Source organism: Centropristis striata, chromosome 20, assembly GCF_030273125.1.
Source record: "Centropristis striata isolate RG_2023a ecotype Rhode Island chromosome 20, C.striata_1.0, whole genome shotgun sequence".
Lineage (NCBI taxonomy): Eukaryota > Metazoa > Chordata > Actinopteri > Perciformes > Serranidae > Centropristis > Centropristis striata.
In genome coordinates, this window is record NC_081536.1 from 32,321,170 (window position 1) to 32,346,284 (window position 25,115).

General features: G+C 37.5%; 2 protein-coding genes across 2 annotated transcripts in view; both read right to left on the bottom strand.

Annotated features, from left to right (window-relative positions):
- Positions 1–1,198, bottom strand: part of smap1 (small ArfGAP 1) — a 55,643-nt gene extending 54,445 nt beyond the window's left edge. Inside the window, exon 1 of the mRNA XM_059323769.1 lies at positions 796–1,198. Coding sequence (XP_059179752.1) covers positions 796–913 — 118 coding nt within the window. The 5' untranslated portion in view covers positions 914–1,198. The remainder of the gene's footprint in view (positions 1–795) is intronic.
- Positions 1,199–3,157: 1,959 nt separating this feature from the next.
- The window catches only part of slc1a4 (solute carrier family 1 member 4), a 29,984-nt gene continuing 8,026 nt past the window's right edge, over positions 3,158–25,115 (bottom strand). Inside the window, exons 2-8 of the mRNA XM_059359755.1 lie at positions 22,032–22,074; positions 19,564–19,629; positions 14,191–14,357; positions 13,862–14,095; positions 12,584–12,778; positions 12,188–12,322; positions 3,158–10,002 (exon numbers count right to left, since the gene is read on the bottom strand). Coding sequence (XP_059215738.1) covers positions 9,759–10,002; positions 12,188–12,322; positions 12,584–12,778; positions 13,862–14,095; positions 14,191–14,357; positions 19,564–19,629; positions 22,032–22,074 — 1,084 coding nt within the window. The 3' untranslated portion in view covers positions 3,158–9,758. The remainder of the gene's footprint in view (positions 10,003–12,187; positions 12,323–12,583; positions 12,779–13,861; positions 14,096–14,190; positions 14,358–19,563; positions 19,630–22,031; positions 22,075–25,115) is intronic.

Genomic DNA, 25,115 nt, shown 5'->3' on the forward strand with positions numbered 1-25,115 from the left:
TCTGGTTTCTTTGTTCCTTTATGACAATAAACTGAATATCTCTTTGGTTTGTGGACAAAACAAGAGATTTGAGGACGTCATCTTGTGGTTTAGGAAACACTGATTGATATTTTTATACATTTTATTCACCAAACAACTAACCGATTAATCGCTTAAATAATCGGCAGATTAATCGATAATGAAAATAATCGTTAGTTGCAGCCCTAAACAAAATCAGTTATTTAATATTTAATTTCGTGATTTCATGCATATAACTTATTGTTGTATTTTATTTCTATTTTAAGTAGAACAGCCTTTTCGTAATTAAAAAATATTTTCTACTTTACTCTTGTAATTAATTAAATATTCGAATATTCGAATATTCGAAATAAACCGAATGATATTTTTCAACATGTTATGGACCAAACAACTAATCGATTAATGGTTTAAATAATCGACACATTAATCGATAAAACAATTATTAGTTGTAGCCCTAAACAAAATCAGTTATTTAATATTTAATTTCGTGCTTTCATGCATCTAATTTCTTGTCGTATTTGTTGCATTAAGTTGTTTTTTTCTTCCTTCTGAAATATTATAATGCAAAAAAGCCCAAAAGGAGATTTTACTTTGAAAAACAGTAACCGGAAGTTGTGCATGTTGTTGATACTTTGCAAAAATGTCGCTCAATAGCAGCTCTTCGTTTTGGTTTAATTCTAACAGGCATATATATATCTGTTTGTATTCCACCCAACATACATAAACACAACATGAAAAATATATATTTTTTATACTGAGGATGACATTAAGACTCACCTTTTGCCTCGCAGTCAGCACAATACTTGTTGTCTTCTTCCCTCAGCAGTTTGGACAGAATGGCCTGATGCTGCTCGTTCAGTTTCTGGGCTTTTTCTCTCTCCGACCGCGTCGTCATGGTGCCCAAACTCTGTGTAGTTTAGTCCTGTTAGTGTGGAGTTGATAGAATAAAGCCAGCGAGTCCTCGGTTTGTGTTAAACAGGGTGGGACATGTCCCTGAAGCCGCACTGTGCCGCCTGCAACCTGCTAACAAGGTAATATGGATCTAACACAGCATCATCCGTGCTGCCTTCACGACCGTCGGAATTTTTACAGCATCGCATGAATCAGACACGGAATCGGCTTTTAGCGACGAAATATGTTTTTTAGGGGTGGGCGACATGGCGCTTAAAGGGTATCACGATATTTCTCCTCCTCAAATTGATTAAACATTTACGGCTTTCTTCTCGTAATTTATGAAATATTTTTTACGACTTTATTCTCGGTATTAATTAAATGTTTTCAACGTTATTCTCGTAATTAATTAAATATTTTTTACGACTTTATTTAATCAATTACGAGAATAAAGTCGAAAATATTTATTTAATCACGAGAATAAAGTCGAAAAAATTTAATTAATTGCGAGAATAACGTTGAAAATATTTAATTGATATCGAGAATAAAGTCGTAAATATTTAATAAATTACGAGAATAAAGTTGTGAAAAATATTTAATTAATTACGAGAATAACGTTGAAAATATTTAATTATTATCCAGAATAAAGTCAAAAATATTTAATAAATGACGAGAATAAAGTCGAAAATATTTAATTAAGTACGGGAATAACATTGAAAATATTTAACTAATATCGAGCATCATCCGTGCTGCCTTCACGACCGTCTGAATTTTTACAGCATCACATGAATCAGACACGGAATTGGCTTTAGCGGCGAAATATCTTTGCTGTGGGTGGGCGATATCTATGAAGGTATTATTGGTGCAAAATATTTGAACACCTCTAACAGTGGACTTTGTAGTTGTGTACAGTGATTGTGTATGCGAATCAGTACATTTGAAGTCACATTGTTGTACAACAATAATTGTTATTGTTGGTAAGTCTCATTGTTTCAATCAATGTATTTGTATCTTCCAAATATACTTAAATGAGATTTGAAAATGAGCTAAAAAGGTTTTGAATGCTTATTTATCATCTTTGGCGTTTTTTAATGTGCCCCTCTGATTAAACACTGGCCCCTCCTTGGCCCCCACAGTAACACTGGTCTAGAACCGCCACTGTCATCAACATGTGAGCCGCATTTAAATGTTGCATGTTATTACATTTATACAATTAACAACTTTATATAGTGGTGGGTAGTTTTGGGTCTTTTTTTGGGTCATTGTGGGTCTTTTTTTAGTCCTTTTGGGTCATTTTTTGGTAATTTTAGTCATTTTGTGTCTTTTTGTGTCTTTTTTTAGTCCTTTTTATGTCTTTTTGTGTTTTTTTTGTCATTTTGTGTCTTTTTTAGTCATTTTGTGTCTTTTTTGAGTCATTCTGTGTCTTTTCCTGTCTTTTTTAGTCATTTTGTGTCTTTTTCACTCCTTTAGTCCAACATAAAATGTGATTTTGAATCTTTTTTTTACTTCCAAAACACTATCATGCTCAATAAAGAATTTTAAATGTTGCAAATGTGAACAAAGGTGTCAAATCTAACATATAAGAGGGTTCCATCCAGTTCTATCATTTGATACTAAATCTATTTGAGCTTGTCTCCAGTTTTACTTGGTATATCATCATCAAACTGAAACTGGCCTCATGGAGTTTACAGCCAGAACTTTAGAGGTAAATTTACAGTAGGGCTCCACGCTGCTTTGTTTTCTAGTCTGGATGGAGGCAACAAGTCTGGATTATTTGGAGCTTCTGGACACTCCACAGGGTTAATAGTAATACGTAGTAAAGAAACAGTAGTCTTTTCATTTGGGTTGCATGAAAAAATTACCATATGACCTTTAATGTTGACAGACAGCAGGACCAACAGACAGTGTTAGACATCGACATGGCACAGGCAAGGTAGCAGCTATTCACTAACGGAAAAAAAGTCAACAGGAATTAAAGTACAACTGGTCAAAAACAAACAGTGGTAAGAGATTTCATTAAAAAGTGTATCATAATAAAAAAATTGACATCGAGAGGAAGTGTTATCAGGAGAGAAAGTACAAATAATACAAAAACAATTACAATAAATTAATATCAAATATATATTATGTGTATATATAGTACATGTACCACATTATGTGTAATTACATGTGATTGTACCGGATATATTCAACAAAATCTAGTCGTAAAGCTTCATTCTGGTTATCAGGAGCATTTGTTAGCTTAGAAAAGTCATCTGTTAAATCTGAAACGATGAGTAAGAAATGTTCGAACCTTTACTAGTTTACTTCCTCTCTAGAACACTTTCAACAAACGAGCATCTCAGACATTAGAGGACAGCAACATGCATTAATTAAGCTTAAATTCACATTAATTTCGTTTCTTCACCTTCGTGGTCTTTCACTTTAAAACAGTATAACATCACAGGACAAGTTCCCCATGAATGTCAAATAATACATGAAATAAATAGGACATTTTTTTTACCAAAGTGGTCATTTAATTAACCTTTTAATGCACAACATGTGTCTAAAATGACCTGCATTAATTTCCCATGTTATTTAATGCTGGCTGTGTGTTTGAATATCTTTTTTTTTATCATTATATCCATTTTTATAAGATAAATAGTTTTTGTATTATTACATCAAGTTTACACACATGGGTCAAAAATGACCTCGTGCATTAGAAGCGTAGTGATGCAAAAAGTGAGTATATGTGTAACTATGTTTGTCTTATTTTGAAGGTTTAACTTTAAAAGAGTTGTTAGAACCACCAGATTACATTGGAAAATCACATATTTTAACATTTGAGATTTATTAGAGACACAAAATAATAATTTTCATTGGAAAAATACCAATTTAACAAAATAGGATAGTTAATATTTGTGTCTTCTTTGTCAGGTTTTAAATTGGTGACAACATATAAACACCTTCTAATGCACAACATGGGTCAAAAATGACCTTGTGCATTAGAAGCGTGGTGATAAAAAAATGTTTTTTATTCAAAAAGTAAGAAATGAAAACAAAAAATGAGGATGTATGATGATCAAAAACAAGTTATTTTAGGTAAAACCTGCAATACTGAATGATGAAAGTAATTTAATGCAAATATGTAGAATATTAAAACTTAGTCGGGTCACTTTAGACCCATGTTGTGCATCATTGTGACCACTAGAGGGCAGCGCAGGATAATTCTGTCAGTCAAGTCCTGCATCCTAAAGGGAGACTTCCTGCTCAGAAATTTGGCAATTTCATGTCAAAATCTAGCATGGACACCAACTATAGCCATCTACAAATCCTGTCGTACAGTTTTTTATCCCTAAATGAAGGAAATTTAACACTTAAAATGTGTCATGACAGTGGCAAAAAACCAATGTTCCCTTTAAAATGATCCCTTTGATGCACAACATGGGTCTAAAGTGACCTGACTGAGTTTTTATTTTCAATATCTTTGCAATAAATTAATCTCGTCATTCAGTATTCCAGGTTCTCCTCAATCAACTTGTTTTTGATCATCATACATGCAAATTTTTTGTTTTCATTCCTTACTTTTTGAATAAAAACCCTTTTTGTATCATTACGCTTCTAATGCACAACATGGGTCAAAAATGACCCATATCCATTTTGAATGGATGAATGTTTCTATTATACATCTTTGAAAAAAATGCATTTTATCATTTATTAGTCCAAGTATTCAGTGTAAGTACAGTACAAACTATTATTATTATACTATTAGGTCATTTCATTTTAAATCAAATTTGGATGAATGGGTCATTGTTGACCCATGTGTGTAAACTTGCTGTAATAATACAAAAAATATCTTTCTTCATAAAGTATGAAAGGAAAAATGGATATAATGATCTGTTGTAATTTAAAAAAGCATGAAATAACATGGGAAATGAATGCGGGTCATTTTAGACCCATGTTGTGCATTAAAAGGTGTTTATATGTTGTGCATCAAAGGGTTAAAACAATTAAAATTCACATACTAACCAACATCATATCACCTCGAGGCTTATATCATGATGCAAACCTCTGAAACACAGAAAAATCACTCTAAAATCAAAGGTTGTGAACTCATCGTCCATTTTGGTCCAATATTTGTGTGTAAACATTTGATGAAGCTTTGATTTTTGAGTGAATTCCTTTGTGGATTATTTCCTAGATTTCTTAATAATCTTAAACTACTGACCTCACTGACAACCACAAACTGAAAATATCTGTGTTTTTTTAAAATAAATGGGAGTGTTTTCATGACGTCGAACAAACAGGCATGTTTACAGTACTTTCAAACTAAATGTCCAAATTAACTGTAATTATGAATATGTCTCAAACACGATCCCATTAGCTCATCAAGATGTCTTCAAATAACCACATTGGAAGTCTTCAATAGCAGGTAATATTTACATAGCTTTAAGTGCTATGCCAACAGGACCGGACACTTCTAGTGATGGCCAAATGAAGCTTCAGTGTCTTTAATATCCGCACAATGAATTGCCATTCCTTAAACCTTTTTTACGAAGCTGTTGCCACCAGTGGTAGAAAATAACTAAGTACATTTACTCAAGTACTTTACTTAAGTACAATTTTGAGGTACTTGTACTTGTTACCTGTAACTTTTTACTTCTACATCACTACATTTTGAGGCAAATATTGTACTTTTTACTCCACTTTAGTTACTTTTCATGTCAAGATTTGACATAAAAAAACATGATCAATTCAAAGAAATTTGACATTTTTTTAATTAAACCTCATGGCAGTATATTAGGCAATTAAATGAGCTCTGTCTTTACTAAATTAAAACACTGCTTACATAAAAGCATCAATACAAATAATGTAATAATATATTTGGAATATATAAAACAGTCTAAGTGGGTTCATTCTGCATTAAGAGTACTTTTACTTTTGATACTTTAAGTACATTTTGATGCTGATACTTTTGTACTTTTACTTCAGTAAGTTTTGAATGCAGGACTTTTACTTGTAGTGGAGTAATTTCACAGTGTGATATTAGTACTTTTACTTAAGTAAGACGTCTGAATACTTTTTCCACCACTGGTTGCCACTCTGGTGAACGCGTACAGATTTTATTCTGATGCAGTAAGTTCACCTGGTGGCAGCAGCCATCTTTGAAAGCTATTTTCGTTTTGGGTAAACTCTTGCTTGTTGTCAGGGTTTGCCGTGTGGTGGTGTGAAAGTCTAAACACTTGAAATGCTAGGCAAACATGAGCTAAGAAATAAGAACAATAATCATAGCTAACTGATAGTTGCATGTGAACATGTCTCTAGCTCGCTAATTAGCGAGGAAACATTGACTAAGAAATAAGAACAATAATCATAGCTAACTGATAGTTGCATGTTAACATGTCTTTAGCTAGCTAATTAGCTAGCAAACATTACCTAAGAAATAAGAACAATAATGATAGCTAACCGATAGTTGCATGTTAACATGTCTTTAGCTCGCTAATTAGCAAGGAAACATTGACTAAGAAATAAGAACAATAATGATAGCTAACTCATAGTTGCATGTTAACATGTCTTTAGCTCGCTAATTAGCAAGGAAACATTGACTAAGAAATAAGAACAATAATCATAGCTAGCTCATAGTTGCATGTTAACAGTCTTTAGCTCGCTAATTAGCTAGCGAGCAAAGCCCAAAACAAACTAGCTAATTTTCAGATTACTATTTAACGCGTTTCTCAAAAGCAATTAGCAACAAAGCTACTTGCTACTTTTATAATTCACTGATGTATTGTTAGAAAGTATTTTTTTAACATACAGCTAAGAAAGACACCAACAAAATAATTAGCTTGCCTAATTCAAAAACCGCTGATGCATTAAGCAACGTTCTAAGAGCTAGCTCGCTGAGACAGGAGCGGGTCTATGTTCCCCTTTTTGTATGAGACTGGGGAACATAGGACCAATTTTTAGAAAAAAGGTCTTATGTTCCCCGTTTTTCCCAAAAAGGGTCCTATGTTCCCCTGTAGCAATACATATCGGGGAAAAAGGATCCTATGCTTCCCGGTATGTATTGCTAAAGGGGAACATAAGACCCTTTTTGGGAAAAACGGGGAACATAGGACCTTTTTTGTTCCCCGGTTAGGGTTAGGGTTAGGCCTATTTGCCATGGAATTTGGTAGTAATGGTGGAAAAAGTAACAGACCGGGGAACATAGGACCCTTTTTGGGAAAAACTGGGAACATAGGACCTTTTTTTTAAAAAATTGGGAAACATAGACACGCTCCAGCTGAGACAGCTGGGTGTTTAGTGTGTAGCTGGTATTAGTTCACATGCAGACTCAAGGAGCGAATGGATAACAGCTTTAAACTGCTGTCATCACAAAATTAAAGAGGCATACTGCAAAAATGCTGATATCAGCTGTGAGTTTAGCTTATGTACTTTATCACATTTGTAGTTTGCTTTTGTGAGGTCTTTTTCCAGGGTATTAGAGATTTAGAGAACCATGGTTATGTAAATAACCCCAATGTTCTGTTTACTTACGGATAAATAGGATTAGTCAGGGATATAACACGTATGGGTGGGTTTTTTCACATTAGATCATAGTGGCAATGTGCACGCTACTTCTAATGGTCCAATGTTCACCCTGCTGAACCACTGTATCTGTGTCACTAGATAAACAGGTTGCGCGAGGCCAAATTCTCAACATTCATTCATTTGAAGTGTTAATGTTTGACATTGTCTGCTGACGGTCGGCAAATAAAGCCCGGGCACATCTCGTGCACACGTCTCTGAATTATGACAACAGTTTAAAAACCTGGGTCCAAACAGTTCCCTTTTCAAGCTGATTTGACCTGAAAAGACGCAATTAGCTGTTTCCCTCAAACGAAGAATGTAAATAAAAATGAGCTGACCACATAAAAAGGTGAACACACAGGCTTTCACCAGCTGAGCGACTGAACATGCTTTCTGCACGTGTACTTAAGATTTACGACAGCATGTGTAAGTGTGACACTTTGACTTTTGGCAAGCGCTCGGCAAGTTGTTAGTGTTTTAAGTTAATGTTGGTCATCGTTTTTGCTGTCTGCAGATAAAAACAAAATAAAACCCAAATGCACTCGATGATGCTCTAATGTACAAACTTATGGCCGTGAGCATCTCATACAGTACATCAGACACACACAACTATGACATTTATGGGAATGTTTTTAGGGATTTTTTTTGCACAAAGTGTGCCTCCATCACTGTTTGGGTATCATGCCTTAAGCCCCTTTACATACTCCACAAGAGCAGAGACATTTGTTCTTGTTCTCGAGATGGCAAGAACAAGAAAAACGTTATTTCTGGCCAGGATGTTTCATACTTCACGAGAAACTTCCGCACTGCAAAAAAAGGGGTCTAAAAAAAAGATAAAAACACTAAATCTGAGGGAAATTAATTTGCTGCATGGACAGATAATTTCACTTGACAATTTTGACAGCTACTTTCATTTTGGGTAAACTCTTGCTTGTTCTCAGGGTTTGCCGTTTGGTGGTCTAAAAGACTAAACACTTGATATGCTAGGCAAACATTACCTAAGAAATAAGAACAATAATTAACTGATAGTTGCATGTTAACATTTCTATAGCTAGCTAATTAGCTAGCTAGCAAAGCCCAAAACAAACTAGCTAATTCTCAGATTCCTAACTAACGCGTTTCTCAAAAGCAATTAGCAACAAAGCTACTAGCTACTTTTATAATTTACTGATGTATTGTTAGAAAGTATTTTTTTTAACATACAGCTAAGAAAAATACCAACAAAATATTAACACGCCTAAAGAAATGTTTTTCTTTAGCTTGCTAATTAGCTAGCAAACATGAGCTAAGAAATAGGAACAATAATCATAGCTAACTGATAGTTGCATGTTAGCCTTGGTTTGACAAATTAAGATTGTTCAGTCTAGAAATAAGCATGTTGAACGCTAAAAATAAGAAATAACTCTTAAAACAAGATAAATTATGTAACACTTGGAAATCTGAAGGGTTTTTTTAATCTTGGTAAGAAACAAATAATTGTCAGGTCACTCTGCTCGGACCAGTTCATCGCTGCTTGCAGCTTTAATTTATCTTGTTTTAAGAGTTAATTTCTTATTTTAAGCGTTCAACATGCTTATTTCTAGATTGAACAATCTTAATTTAAGAAATCTTGTCAAGGTAAATTATCTGTCCATGCAGCAAGATCATTTCCCTCAGATTTAGTGTTTTTATCTTGTTTTTAGTCACACCTTTTCTGCAGTGTGGGAAGTCGTCACAGGGCCCTCCCACTGCAGCACATCTCTCATTCAAATTTCAAATTTCTGACCAATCAAACAATAGTTCTCAGACACCACACAAGAACAAAATTCTGCCCAGAGAAATTTGTTCTCTCTCTCAGAGCTGCAAGAACAAAATGGCAATTCTGTTCTTGCAGCTCTGGGAGAGAGAACACATTTCTCTGTTCTTGCGGAGTATGTATTAGCCTTTAATCAAAAATTTTTAAAAATTAAAAAATCACCTCACTTGTAGCACATTGAAGCTAGATTGAGAGAGTGTTTTTAAAATTTTAAAATTCATCATATCCTAACTAAAATACCTGGATGGAAACCCAGTAATTGAGACCAAGTGACTGAATTTCAATAGCACAACAGCAGCACTAGACGGTCAATGCCCTAGTTACTGTTACTATGGCACTTTGTGTTTTTCCTCACAAGTGAAACCATCAGTGACCTTTTTTTTTTTTTTTTTTTTTAAATGGACACTGAGTCAGAATGGCGTCCCGTCCGTCAGCGGCAACGTCAGAAGTACCGAAAAGTCGTAAAGGTCAGGTGGAGGAGCAAGAAAAAGAAGTCTTGCAGAGTTCACAGGACAGACTCGATGGCTTCCGGCATGGCCGCCGACGCTTTGGTTTGGTGTGTGACCAGCGGTGAGGTCTCCTCCTCCGCCTGGACGTTGGCCACCGCCTCCACCCGGACCTCCGCCAGCTCCCCGTCCTCCTGCTGCTGCTGCTCCTGCTGCTTCTTCATCTCCTGCTGGTTGATGTGGTGGAGGATCCCGGCCCCTAAAGCGTCGCCCTCCACGTTCACCACCGTGGTGGTACGATCCCTGTGAGTGGACATAAGAGACAGACAGACGGCTGAGATCTGTCTACTTTTAGCAAGCATGGAAAATTAGATTAAATGGATCATTAAAAAAGTTAATCCCTAACTTATCAGCTAACGCATTTCACCTGCTTTAATCATTTGGACAACCACATCCACGGATCATCTTTGCTGCTTCTATTCCTGGCGTGTTATTTGAACTCCATCTTATACACCATGGGTCTCAAACTTGCGGCCCGCGGGCCAATTGTGGCCCTCGTGATGATATTTTGTGGCCCCCACCTTGATATGAAAGTTTAATGTGTATGGCACTTTACTGTGTTGTGTGTGGAAGGTTCCTTTAATCACTTTTTTTGGTAATTTTGTGTTTTTTTTGGTAATTCTGTCTTTTTTTTGGTAATTTTGTTTCTTTTTTAAAATAATTTTGTCTTTTTTTGGTAATTTTGTGTCTTTTTAAAGTAATTTAGTGTTTTTCAGTCATTTTGTGTCCTTTTTTTTTATCATTCTGTGGGGGTTTTTTGGGTGATTTTGTGTCTTTTTAAAGTAATTTAGTGTCTTTTTTGGTCATTTTGTGTCTTTTTTTAAGTAATTTAGTTTTTTTCTGTCATTTTGTGTCTTTTTTAGTAAAATTGTGGGGTTTTTCTGTCATTTTGTGTCTTTTTTAGTAAAATTGTGGGTTTTTTGGTCATTTTGTGTCTTTTTATAAGTAATTTAGTTTTTTTCTGTCATTTCTCTTATTCTGAGTTAAATGCACAATAAGTCTTCATTTAGAAAAGACTGAAAAGAGCACAACATACCAGTGGTGGAATGTAACTAAGTACACAAGTACTGTACTTAAGTGCAATTTTGAGGTACTTATACTTAACTTGAGTATTTTCATTTTATGTAACTTTCTGCTTCTACTTCACTACATTTAGCTGACAGCTTTACTTACTTTTCAGGTTAAGATTCAACATAAAATCTATGATCAATTTAAAGTGATGAGTAAATGAGCCCTGTCTTTACAAAATGCAAACACTGCTACTTTAAGTACATTTTGATGCTGATACATCTGAATACTTTCCACCACTGCAACAAACTTATCACCCCTGATAAGTGGAATACAGCGACTACATGGAATCGCACAAGGCCGAGTGTCTTATCTTCACAGCTCAGATGTTTTTGTTCCACAACATGAGACCAAAAATAAATCCTGAAATTACTTTCGAAAGCCACCTGGGACCTGTCTCGTGAAACAGAGGTAAAGCATTTATGTTTATTAACTTGTTCATGTTAAACACACTGCTATGTATGTGTATCTGTGTCTGTGTCTGTGTGTGTGTGTGTGAGTGTGTTCTTGTACTTCCTACATAGAGAGGACCGGAACACGTTTTTAACCAACAGAGTGAGGACACTTTTGCAAAGTGAGGAAATTTCGGCCGGTCCTCACTTCTTTAAAGGCTTTTTTGAGATTTCAGACTTTGTTTTAAGGGTTAAAGGTAACAATTAGGTTCATGTAAAGGTAACCATGTGTTAGGGTAAGGGGCTAGGGAACAAGGTTATTATAGTTAACGAAAACCAAACGAAATAACGAAAAACTAGAATTGAAAAAACATTTTCGTTAACTGAAATAAAAATAAAAATGAGAGTTTAAAAAAAGATAATTAACTGAAACTGTATTTTGTGGTTACAAAACCAACTAAAACTATCTAAAATCATAGCGAAAATGTCCTTAATTTTTTCGTCTTTGTCAACTTTTTTCATACATAATGAAGATGGATCAGACAAAGGAAATAAAGGCAAAATTTACTGTGACCTCTTTTAATCTCCCACCCAACAAATACCCCATTACAAAAAACACTAAAACTAATAAAAAACTAAAGCATTTCAAAAAAGAAATACTAAACTAAAATTAGCAAACTCACTCTAACAACTAACTAAAACTAACTGGATTTGAAAACAAAAATTCACAACAAAATTAAAACTAAAACTAATGAAAAATCCAAAACTATTATAACCTTGCAAGGGAATTCACTGTTACAATGAGGGTCCTCACAAAGACAGAAGTACAAGAATGTGTGTGTGTGTGTGTGTGTGTGTGTGTGTGTGTGTGTGTGTGCTTGCTGGGTGAAAATACAGACTTTTACTTTTTTAACAGTTTCCTTTTGTTTCCTGCACGTCAGTTGTGAACCCTGGTTCTGTTTACTCACACAATCCAGTCAACAGCCAGCATGAGGGACAGGTCGTTGGTGGGCAGGCCGATGGCCTCCAGGATGATGGCGATGGTGATGATGCCTCCGGCCGGGATCCCTGCTGCACCCACACTGGAGGCTGTGGCTGTCACCCTGGAACATACAATGAAAACACATGAATGATGCAATACTACAACTAATTTAATGTAATTTCTTCTTGTTGTTTTATTTTGTTGTTATCAGTAAATTGAATTTGATATGTTTTATTTCTCTTGTACAGCACCTTGTAACTTGCTTTTGAAAGGTGCTATATAAATAAAGTTATTATTATTATTATTATTATTATTATTATTATTATTATTATAATACCGTGACTTGACTTGAAGAAAACTTAATATAATCTTCTCAACTCACAGGATGGTGAAGATCTGTCCGGCATTCAGGTCGTAGTTGTTGAGCTGAGCGATGAAGACGGCGGCGATGCACTGGAATATGGCGGCCCCGTCCATGTTGACCGTGGCCCCGATGGGAAGGATGAAGCGACTGATGCGTTTGTCCACGCCGTTGTTCTCCTCAACACACTTTATCATGGAGGGAAGAGTTGCTGAACTGTCGAGAAAAGAGAAATATAGCATTTCATCTATACCAGGTGTTGAGCTGAAACTAATACCATTGATGGTTCCAAATATTCATTGATATCCATACACTTTATGGACCCAAAAAACAGCAGTGGACGGCTCCTCTCTGGAGATACAAAAGATCCTTCTCTCCTACAGCCATCAGGCTGTCTCATTCTAACAGAGACTCTACCAGACTAACTGAATTTACCGTCGGGGATGAATAAAGTAAATTTGGCGGCTGTGGCTCAGTTGGTAGAGCGGTCACCCACTGAGCGGAAGGTCGGTGGTTCGATCCCTGACCATGGCAGCCTACATGTTGAGGTATCCTTGAGCAAGATACTGAACCCCAAATGGCTCCCGATGCTGCGTTCATCTGTGTGTGTGAATTCCCAATGGTGGCAGGTGGCACCAGTATGCCTTGGTAGCCTCGGCCACCAGTATGAGTGTGTGTGAATGGGTGAATGAGTCTGTAGTGTAAAGCGATTTGGATAAAAGCGCTATATACGTGCAGTCCATTTACCATTTACACCCTGGAAAGGTCGCTAGATTATCACAGGGCTGACACATGGAGACAAACAAACATTCATGCTCTCATTCACTCCTATGGGCAATTTAGAGTCAACAGTTAAACCTAAGCTTCATATTTTAGGACTGTGGGAGGAAGCCGGAGAGAACCCCAACTGACACGGGGAGAACATGCAAACTCTAGTTCCAATTAATGAACTGAAGTTTCTGTTGAGAGTATGTTGGGTGGATGTAAGAATACACTAACAATGTACCCCCCAATGCTAACATTTGCTTCATAGCATCAAACAAGGGTTTGCTCTCTCTCTGTAAAGCAAAAATATCCGCAGTTGATCTTTCTTGTATACAAATTCACTAGATAGTGGAATTAGCTAAAGGAAAGGAAAAGCTAAAAAGGATAAACTTTTTATTCGCCTTATAACTGTGTGCCTTACTGCATCTGTATATTGCTACCACTCCTTACTTTTCTATCATTTCTATCAGACATGAAAACTCCTTTTCCTGATTTAGTAGCGTTCATCTGGGACCACGTGGAGTGCCGGTCTACCTGGAGCAGGTGGCGAAGGCGGTGGTGAAGGGCGTGATGAGGCCTGACAGGAAGCTGAAGGGGTTCTTGCGTGTGAAGCCGAAGTAGATGAGGGGCAGGACGATGCCTCCGTGGATAATGTGGCCCAGGATCGAAGCAAAGATGTATTTCCCCAGACTGGTGACCAGAAGAACCACATCTTCCATTTCCACAATCTTACTGCCCACCAGGAACATGATGCCGAAAGGGATGTACCTGAGAGAAAGAGTTCATCAGGAAAACAGTCACAAAGTACCATCTGCAGCAGTCAAAATACAAAGCTAGTCCCAAATGCATCCAACTCTACTCACCACATGATCCAGGACACCAGCACCATGGTGGCCTCGTTGAAAGCGTTGAAGAAACGAATGAGTTCTTCCCCTTCGTCTCCCAGCTTCCTCAGCGCCACACCAAACACCATGGCGAACAACACCAGACCAAGGATGTTCATGCCGTCTGATTCTGTACCAACAGGCACCTAAAACACACAGAGACAGAACACAGTGAAGATTGTTGGAGAGAACCTCTCGTGGGTAAAGGTAAAAAATGTTGCATTTAAGCGTTCAACATGGGTGGCACCTAAGATCCACGGGGGGTCACGAAGCCCTCTTGATTTTAAGGGATGTAATAAATCGAATGTGTTAAATATAGATGAGTCAGCATTTCATTCATTAGTAGGACAAAAACAACTAAATAAGGGCTACATTAAACATTTATTCATTAATTTAAATAGAAAAATCAACTACAAAAAAGTTTAAACACAAAGGCTATATCGTGAGAATAAGGAAATGTGTAACATCCCTCCTGCAGTATACACAGATAACCTCACCTAGCGGTAACCTCACCTAGTGGTAGCCTCACCTAGTGGTAACCTCACCTAGCGGTAACCTCACCCAGCGATAACCTCACCTAGCGGTAACCTCACCCAGTGGTAACCTCACCCAGTGGTAACCTCACCTAGCGGTAACCTCACCTAGTGGTAACCTCACCTAGCGGTAACCTCACCTAGCGGTAACCTCACCTAGAGGTAACCTCACCTAGTGGTAACCTCACCTAGCGGTAACCTCACCTAGCGGTAACCTCACCTAGCAACAGAAGCACAGAGCTAATGGAAAAATGGCGAAGCGTCAGGGAGATGAAAATGCTAATTATCTCAAAAAAGAGAAGGTACCATGAAAGTCCCATTGAGTTCGGCTTCATAGAAGCAATGGACAATGGGGGGGTCGCCAAAGTTTACAATGGTAAAAATGTGGGTCCCTCAAGAAAAAGGTTGGGAACCACTGCCCTAGAGGGCACCCAATCGTTTTTTTCTTGAGGGCAGTTTAGCGCGTTTTTTCAACCATGGAGGCACCAGGGGGGTCCCTTGAGTTCGCCACTGGTTAGTTGTTGAACTCATTCCGTCTGGACCAAAGTGGTGGAGCTACACATACTGTAAGCTTAGACTGGGACCTCATTTGTAGCCTTTGGAGATGTAAGCTTGTCAAACAATGCGCTGATATATTCTGCAGTAGCTTGTACAGCACCTCTTGCTACAGAGTGTGCGTGTGTGGGTGCATGGGTCTGGGGGCAGTTGAAGGATTCAATGAACTGGATGATGGATGACGAATAAGGACAGGGACAAATCCTGAGCTCAATCCCCTTCCATTGTCCTGAGCTCTCCCACAGCTCTACCAGCTTCATCCCTTGGCATTAGAGGGGCTGTCCTTGATGACCCATGACAGACAAATACCATGGGTGGGTGCCAACATCAGATCCTCCAACTGTTCCCTTATACTGGACCGGTGGGGGAGAGTCATAGACACTGGGGACAAGTAGTTGTATTTAGAAGTTTTTTAAAGCATGCTCAAAATTTAGCTGATTCGTTTTTTAATCTGACTTCCTTTTGGGGGGAATAAGTAGCCAACAAATCATATTTCTATTTTCCTTATAGCTAGTCACATTAAATTTAGACCAAGACCTGGTATGAACATGGTTGTCAGAAATCTTGAAGTCTAATACTGAACATTAGGAGAAGCCTGTAGGTTTCTGGGAGAATTGGTCAGACAAAAATTTAACTTTTTGGCAGCAATATGTCACATCATATTCAGAGGAGAAACAGCTCTGCATTTGACCCTAAACCAGGGGTCTCAAACTCAAAGTACCTGGGGGCCGCTGGAGGTATGCAGTATCAAAATTACTGCTTTTGACATTCTTCTTTTTTATGGATTAAATATTCTGCTTTCTTTACCCTATAGTTGTTTATGTTAATACTCATTTCTGGTCTAAACTTCATGTTAACAGCTGCATTAGAAATATGTTAAATGGAAAAAATGTTGACATGTTGACGTGCCATTTCCCCAAAATGTTTGAATTTGAGCATGCCGTGCTGGATAGGACCATTAAAAGTGAGCAGCTCATTGGTCCGACACATAGATATTTGGGTCAATAGTCCGAGAATACACACTGGAGTCCAGTGACTGCCTACGTGCTTCTTAAGGAATAATGATGTTTGGATTAGAGAAGGATCACTTGTTTGGACAGCTGGGTCGTCGGACCAATGTCATGGCACCCTTAAAAAATTTAAAATTGGTAGTAGTCAACAAGTGCTGCTGTGGTCGAAGGCCAAAAAAGCTTTTGTGCTACTATGTTTAAAGCCTTTGTTCAATCGTCCGTACACGTTATCCTTTTTTATCCTGCTTCTGATCTTCTGCCTCTCCTTCTGACAATCAAACAAACTCATCAAACTCTTATCTACGATTGCAAAATCCACTTCATCTAACAGGCCCCATGACGATCTGTAAATCTGCAACCAGGCTGTGTTTGTTCCCTGTATAGACCGCCACATTATCCTCCACACAGGCCCAATGAATATGTGGTGGGTCAAGGTGACCTGGCAACCGGTCAACACTTTGGACAGATTACAAGTTCATTGGACAACAAAAACAGAAACGATTTTGTAAGTCCAGTTGTTTTAAGTTGTGTAAGCCACAAATCTGAATGAAAATTGAATTACAGATAAGTGTCCATGCCTGAAACCGATACCAAACCAAAACTCTTTGGTGGTTAACTAAATTGAATTTCCTGTTGATAGGCAATAAAATAAATAAATGTGGTTATTTTAACCCATGAAATGCATTTATCAATTTGCTTGCTATTGAAGGAAGCCAATAGTAAGGGAGTATGCATTAGCATTTAAGTGGGCTGCCATGCTAGCAGCTTTGTGACGCCTCATTATGAATACTACAATTTTTCTTGTCTGCAGAACAACCTGATTGGTTTAGGTAAACAATTGTCCTTGAGTGGTTATTGTCAGGATAGCCGTTGTCAGGGGATACGATCTAAACAAAGATTTAAGTGCCTCATGCTAGCATGGACGCCAGGCTATTTCTAGCTTCTCAATGTTACGCAAGAAAAGTTGTGGGATTCCCAATAACGCCATTGTGATGCTGGACATCTGAAGCTATAAGCTAACATGCTCTCAATGACAATGGTAACATGCTAACTGTTCATCATGTTAACATTCTAGCTTAGCTTGCTAGCATGCTAACATTTGCCAGTTTTCAGCATTTGAACTGGAATCCATCCAATTGACAATAAAATGGTAGACAATAAAATAAAAACACCTGATTGGTTTAGGATCTAAACAAGATTCAAGTGCCTCGTGCTAGCATGGACGCCAGGTCAATCCTAGCTTTTTAATGTTACGCAAGAAAAGTTGTGGGATTCACAATAACGCCGTTGTGATGCTGTACTTAGGCACATCTGAAGCTAAAAGCTTACATGTTCTCAATGACAATGGTAACATGCTAACTGTTCGTCATGTTAAGATTTTAGCTTAGCTTGTTAGCATGCTAACATTTGCTAATTAGCACCATTTGTCAAGACAACTTATAAAACTACAACAAAATTCCAGGATGAGCTCTGCAGACTATTATGATCCCGCCTGCTGCATGTTGCATGTTTGCACCTGTCCACCCTTTTAGGAGCAATGTAAATAAGAGCCTTTTCCCATCATAACAGCTTCGTCCTTTTTATCTTCAGTGCTGTATTTAAATTATAGGTAACATCTTGTAGGTTAACAGTAGTTATTCCACTTCAGAAGCTCTGAAACCCAGACATCTGCTTATGGTTATTTGGTGCCAGCGCCAGTCTTTAAATAAAAACCAATTAACCTTTGACCTGGAGTACAAATCACACATACGGCACTATTTATAATGTCTAATCAACCTTGACTCCGTCCTCCCTAAACCAAGTCATCCATTAGTCTTTCATATAGTGCTTATTCAGTGAGTTTGCACCCATGGGTGACCTCACATGTTCACTCACCAAAGCTGCTCAAAGCAAACATGTTCGCCAAGGTTTTACAGTAACTTACCTCTTAACCTCTTGTGTTCAATTAAGTCTAACTTCGGTAGAAACACACACACACACACTGACAGCAAACTGGCCATGACATAAACTGGCAAAAAGCTAATTTAGCCATTTTAACTTTTGGGTTAAAATGCTTCAAGGAAGTTAAACAATCATAATTTCAACACACAATTCCTTCATCAGGTTTTTCGAAATTAATATTTGAAATAGTAGTGAAGTGAATGGAAATAAATGTTCACGGTATTAACAACCCTATCAATTAGACTAAAAGCTACAATATGTCTGATTATACTTTCGTACTTTTACTTCAGTAAGTTTTGGATGCAGGACTTTTACTTGTAGTGGAGTAATTTCACAGTGTGGTATTAGTACTTTAACCCTTTGGAGTTTGAGGCTATCTTGTCGGTTTTTGACTCCTTTTCATTCTGCCTGTATAAACCACCTAAAAACTGTTCACCGTGCCGTGTTGGTATCATTGTTTTCAGCACAACCTCACCGATATGACCTGATTATTATTTTTTTCCATTTTGACTTACTGGATCAACATTTTCAACACAAAAAAACACACCAAAACACACACATAAAATTACAAAAACACACATAAAAATCTAATTTTTTTTTTTATAAAAAAACACATAAAAATCCACTTAAAACACACAAAAACACACACAAAAACCCACAAAAAATGACCAAAAAATGACCAAAAAAAACACACAAAAAACACACATAAAACACAAACAAAAACCCACAAAAAATGAAAAAAACCCCACATAAAAACCCACAAAAAACATAAAACACCCACATAAAACACAAACAAAAACACACAAAAAATTAAAAAAAAAATACAAAAAAAAAAACACACATAAAGATAAAATATTGCATTAAAAGTGCTGAATGCAAACTGCAAAATTTAAAAATCCAGCAAAAACTCACACCTGTTCGAGGTGGGGTTTTTTTTTACCTTTGCTGTAAAAGGGTTGATGCACTAAATTGGACATGGAAACTTCTAAAAAGCTGACAGCAGGGCTCCATGCTGCTTCGTTTTTACGTTGCAACGCCATGAAGAAGTCTTGTGATAAAACAGACTGCAGACCACGTCAGTTTAAACAAGCTATTTAAGTGTTTGAACTAATATTATTTGAGAGTGACTTTCAATGGCGGCTAAAGAGCAAAAAAAACGTTATAAAACACAATAAAACAAATGGAAGTTGGACCATTAAAAATATCAATATCTGGTGCTAGTGTAGCTCATTCAAGAGGAAGTAATACAGTATATTCCCCATACATGTGTGAGTTTGTGTATTATGTATGCATGGGCTGTTTCCCATTCATACCTTTTGATAGAGCATGGTCCCATTGGTGTCATTCCCTACAGCAACCATCTTGTAGTCAGTGGCATACTGCAACATAAAGGAAAGAAAGAAAGGAAGACAGTTGTAGTTAATTTGGCTTGACGCTGTTCACTCATGCATTTCTATTAAGTAGATTTTCATTGTGACGGCAAGACTCATCCCAGCACTTAACTCTGTGTTTATTATTATTATTACTAAGCATTTCACATGCTGGTAGAGACATGAGGGCTGTTTCCACTAGAGCAGGGTCTTTTTTCTCCCCTGAAAAAAGCCTGGTTACTGATTGGATAGATCGCTAAGCAGGATGTGACGTAGTACTCGACGCCAAAACAACACGCGCCATTTGTAAAAGCCAGTGAAGCAGTGTTGACAACTTAGCGACTTTGTTGCTATAATTAGCAACTTTTCGTCTCTTCTTAACGAGCTGCGGGGGGGGGGGGCTCGTTAAGAAGAGTAAGAACGAGTCGACACATTCCTCCTGCAGCAGTCTCTCCCAGCCGTGTCTCCCAGAGCCGGAGGGGATGTTAGCATCTTAGCGTCCAGTCTGCAAAAGGCTAACAGCTAGCTCTGTAGCAGTACAGTGTGTATGTGCTAACAGGCTAACAGTTAGCTCTGTAGCAGTACAGTGTGTATGTGCTGCTGCTGCAGGAGGTGTTCACTGTTATAGTTATAGTTATTGTTTTTATATTTTGTATTGTGTTTTTATTGTGTCTTGAACTGTCTTATTTTGCACATTATGACTAGTTACTAACTTTATTCTATTTATTCTATTTTACTGTATTGGTGTTGTACTGCTACTGGAATTGCCAATTTCCTGAGGGAACATTCCCAAGGGATTAATAAAGTAACTATCTATCTATCTATCTATCTATCTATCTATCTATCTATCTATCTATCTATCTATTTTAGCGATCTCTGTTTGTTCACAACAAGCGCCGGATACTCTGTGCACAGTTAGCGATGCCGGTTATTTCAAGATCATTATGTTTATGATCAGCGGTAACGCTGTGCATAATTAGCCATGCTGGTTTGTTTATGATCAGCTGCTGATGTTGTGCACAGTTGCGTCTCCCGTGTTTAATCTGACGCGACGGTCGAAAACCATACGTCACCTCCGTAAAAGTCTCGTAAATCCCTCTGAGGGCCTTTTTATTGTGGAGACACGCAGAGTGAACGGACTTTTGAGAGGGCGTGGCCTGAGACTTTTGAGAGGGCGTGGCCTGAGACTTGTAAGAGGGCGTGGCCTGAGACTTTTGAGAGGGCGTGGCCACTCTTCCCCCTAAAGGAAACACGGCTATGGCTAGCTGTTTCCCCCTGCTTCAAGTCTTTATGCTAAGCTAAGCTAACGGCATCCCAACCCCACCTCTGTACTTGAACCACAGGCATAAAAAGTTGTGCAAAATGTGGTTGCTCTCATCAGGAATGCAGCATGTGCATGGAGTCTGGGGCCAGTTTGACACTGTCCATTCAGGTCCAGACAGTCTTTGAGTCTTTGAGCAGTGAAGGAGACAACCAGCAACCAGCAATGCAACAATGCCCCCTCTATCTATGCATTTCTTTAAATAGGCCCTGTGGGATAAAGGTTCCCTGCATCTTGACAAATATATTATATGTACTTTCAGACATTTAGTACATGACTATCGTCATAAAACTAAAAAGACAGCGCTCCCTGTAATATAAATCTTACACTCTATTTGTTTAAATGTCTGTTTTAAGCATCTAGCTGCCTGTCATGTTGTGTAAATCTCCCCTCTCCTCTGCTTTCTGGGTTTAATCCACACTTGGACCCATTCCACAGGGGCCCTTACCACAGTATAGGCCGGGTGGTGGGGGTGAATATTGAACTCTGTGACCCGGCTGCACTTTGAAACTCCACTTCCTCTCTCTGTGAGAAGTCACTAACTTGTGTGTGAATCCTGATTTCAGGCACGTCTAAAGCAATCGGCGTGACTAAGAGTGTGTGTGTGTGTGTACTTTTCGTGTGTGCATTGGCCTTTTTTTTAAATCTCTGCATGCCCAAATATTGAACTTTCCTGGTTCTTAGTTTAGCCTTAACACACACGATGATAATTCTCGGAAGTGAAGCGGGCCGCGATCAAGAGCAGCGAGGCGAGGTTGGTTGCTAGGCTGGCTAGAATGGAATGGTTTCGCCATGGTAACGGCTGGTAAGGGACAGGGAAAAGGAGCGTTTTGGCGAGCAGGGGAGAGCAGCGGTCTCTATTCTGAGCGGCTCCTCATTAAGAGGCATTATGAGGCTCTCAGAGACATACAGCTGGGATTTACAGCCGCTGTAAACGAACGCGGAGCGGCATCCGCACGGCCCGTTGAAATAAATTCTGATGAACAATCTACACAAGACACAGGTGGTGAGGAGAAAGTTAAATTAAAAAGGGGAACTGGTGAAAAAGTAGGGACAAAGTGGTGTGGTGGAGTGAGGTGCTGGCACTCACAGAGCGGAAAGCAGCAGCCACCAAGTTGGATGGGAATAAATTCCTGAGAAAGAAAGAAAAAAAGAAAGTTAGAGTCACAAAAATGCTGTTTGATGTTTGTAATTGACCAAAAAGTCTGGTTATAATTAAGCCAACAGTCGAACACTGTCCTCATAGAGTCTTTAAACCATGGGTCTCAAACTCGCGGCCCGCGGGCCAATTGCGGCCCTTGTGACGACATTTTGTGGCCCCCACCTTGATATGAAAGTTTAATGTTCAGTTTTATATGAATGGCACTTTACCGTGTTGTGTGTGGAAGGTCCCTTTAATTAAATTAATTAAAATTAAAATTGTAATTTTGTGTATTTTTATTTAATTTTGTGTATTTTTTTGGTCATTTTGTGTGTTTTGGGGGTCATTTTGTGTCCTTTTTTAATAATTTTGTGTCCTTTTTTAATAATTTTGTGTCTTTTTTGGTAATTCTGTGTCTTTTTTGGTAATTTTGTGTCTTTTTTAAAATAATTTTGTGTCTTTTTTAGTAATTTTGTGTCTTTTTCTTTTATTTTGTGTCTTTTTAAGTAATTTAGTGTTTTTTCAGTCATTTTGTGTCTTTTTTAAAATCATTTTGTGTCTTTTTGGGTAATTTTGTGTCTTTTTTGGTCATTTTGTCTTTTTAAATAACTTTGTGTCTTTTTTGGTAATTCTGTCTTTTTCTGTCATTTTGTGTCTTTTTGTGTCATTTTGTTTTGGGTTTTTTTAAATAATTTTGTGTATTTTTTGGTAATTTTGTGTCTTTTTTGTAAGTTTGTGTCTTTTTTCAGTAAGTTAGTATTTTTTCAGTCATTTTGTGTCTTTTTTGGTCATTTTGTGTCTTTTTCAAGTAATTTAGTTTTTTCTGTCATTTTGTGTCTTTTTTTAAAAATAATTTAGTGTCTTTTTTTGGTCATTTTGATACGGCCTCCAGGTAATTTGAGTTTGAGACCCCTAATTTAAACCCTGTGGTTCACCCATTTGAATGATAAATTGTTTACAGGATTGGTTTTCATCACTCTGGCTCTTGTCCCACGATCGTCCACCAGTGTGAACTGAATTCCCTGACAGAGCAGTTGTTCTGGCACCGATCTACTGTCTGGTTCATCTTTTAGTAAAAACAAATCACAGAGGTCTTTACTACAACGGCATGTTCCTGGAAATGTCACTGTGTTCATTAACTCTTCATGGTTGTCTCATTTCATGGATGTTTCTTTTTGAGGAGACACTCATTAAAATGACAGTTGATCATTCATTTTTTCACGTTTTTCCAGTAGTCAGTCAGGAGCAAACACACTCTGATAACCTGGATATTATTCAATGTAAAAAAAAAAATAAGGTCATACATTATGGACAGTAGACTTCTCAAAAATTCATGAAGTTGACCAGTCAGCCAAAAACAGATTTAGTCCAGGGGTCTCAAACTCAAATTACCTGGGAGCTGCTGGAGGCAGTATCAAAAAGACCAAAAAAAGACACAAAATTACTAAAAAAAACTAAATTACTTAAAAAAGACACAAAATTACCAAAAGAAGACACAAAATTACCAAAAAAAGACACAAATCACCAAAAAAAAAGACACAAAGTGACCAAAAAAAAGACACAAAATGACTAAAAAGACACAACATTACCAAAAAAGGACACAAAATTACCAAAAAAGACACAGAATTACTAAAAAAAAGACACAAAATTTAAAGAAATACACAGAATTACCAAAAAAGACACAAAATGACTGGAAAAACACTGAATTACTTAAAAAAAGACACAAAATTACCAAAAAAGACACAAAATTATTTTAAAAAGACAGAAAATGACCCAAAAAAAGAAACAAAATGACAAAAAAGACACAAAATAATCAAAGAAAGAGACAAAATTATTAAAGAACACACAAAATAACAAAAAAAAGACACACACTTATTTAAAAAAGTAATTAAAGGGACCTTCCACACACAACACGGTTCCATTCACATAAAACTCACATTAAACTTTCATATCAAGGTGGGGGCCACAAAATATCAAGTTTGAGACCCCTGCTCTAAATGGATCCATAATTTACAAAATGAACATCATGCTGTATTGAATAAGACTTGAAACCAACAATTGAGACCATAAACTCATTATGAGAAAACAAGTGAGAAGTAGGCCGTTTTTCTCATAGACTTCTATACAATCTTACTGCAACCAATTGGGCCACCCCCTTCTGGCCACAAGAAACAATATTAATCAGGACACTTCTGAATTGAATTACAGTTAGTTAGAGTTTTGGCCACATTTGCTGTCACTGTCAATTCATACACACTTTCTGTATAATAAATAACAGACGTTGTTATTGACTATTGCCGCCAAGACATAAAACAGTTAGCGTTAGCAGGGTGTGGAGCAGGTCGTAACAAAGGTCAAGATTAACAAAGTTACATGAGTGAAACATTCATCTGGACGTCTCATGTGTTTACAACTGTTTTCTGTTGACTGCAGACAAAACAGAGCCGAGCCACGCAGTCAGCACGGCTCCGTCTAGTTAATGAATCCTCACAGGAACTTCATGGAAACCAGTTTCACAGCTCAGGGCAGATCAGTTCATCCTCACCTCTAAAGGGGTCGAGTAAGGATTCGGTTAAAGCATGGGTCTCAAACTCGCGGCCCGCGGGCCAATTGCGGCCCTCGTGACGATATTTTGTGGCCCCCACCTTGATATGAAAGTTTAATGTGAGTTTTATATGAATGTCTCTTTACCGTGTTGTGTGTGGAAGGTCCATTTATTGCGCAAGCTGGAGCTTTGTTTCACTTGTTTCTATGACGACGTTAACAACAACAACAGCACGGCGGCTAATGAACGGGTGCAGTCTTAAAATAATTAAATAATTAAAAATAATTTTGTGTCTTTTTTGGTAATTTTGTCTCCTTTTTTAGTAATTTTGTGTCTTTTTTTGGTAATTTTGTGTTTTTTTAGTCATTTTGTGTCTTTCTTTAGTAATGTTGTGTCTTTTTTTGGTAATTTTGTGTCTTTTTTAATAATTGTGTGTCTTTTTTTTAGTAATTTTGTGGCTTTTTTAAGTAATTTAGTGTTTTTCCAGT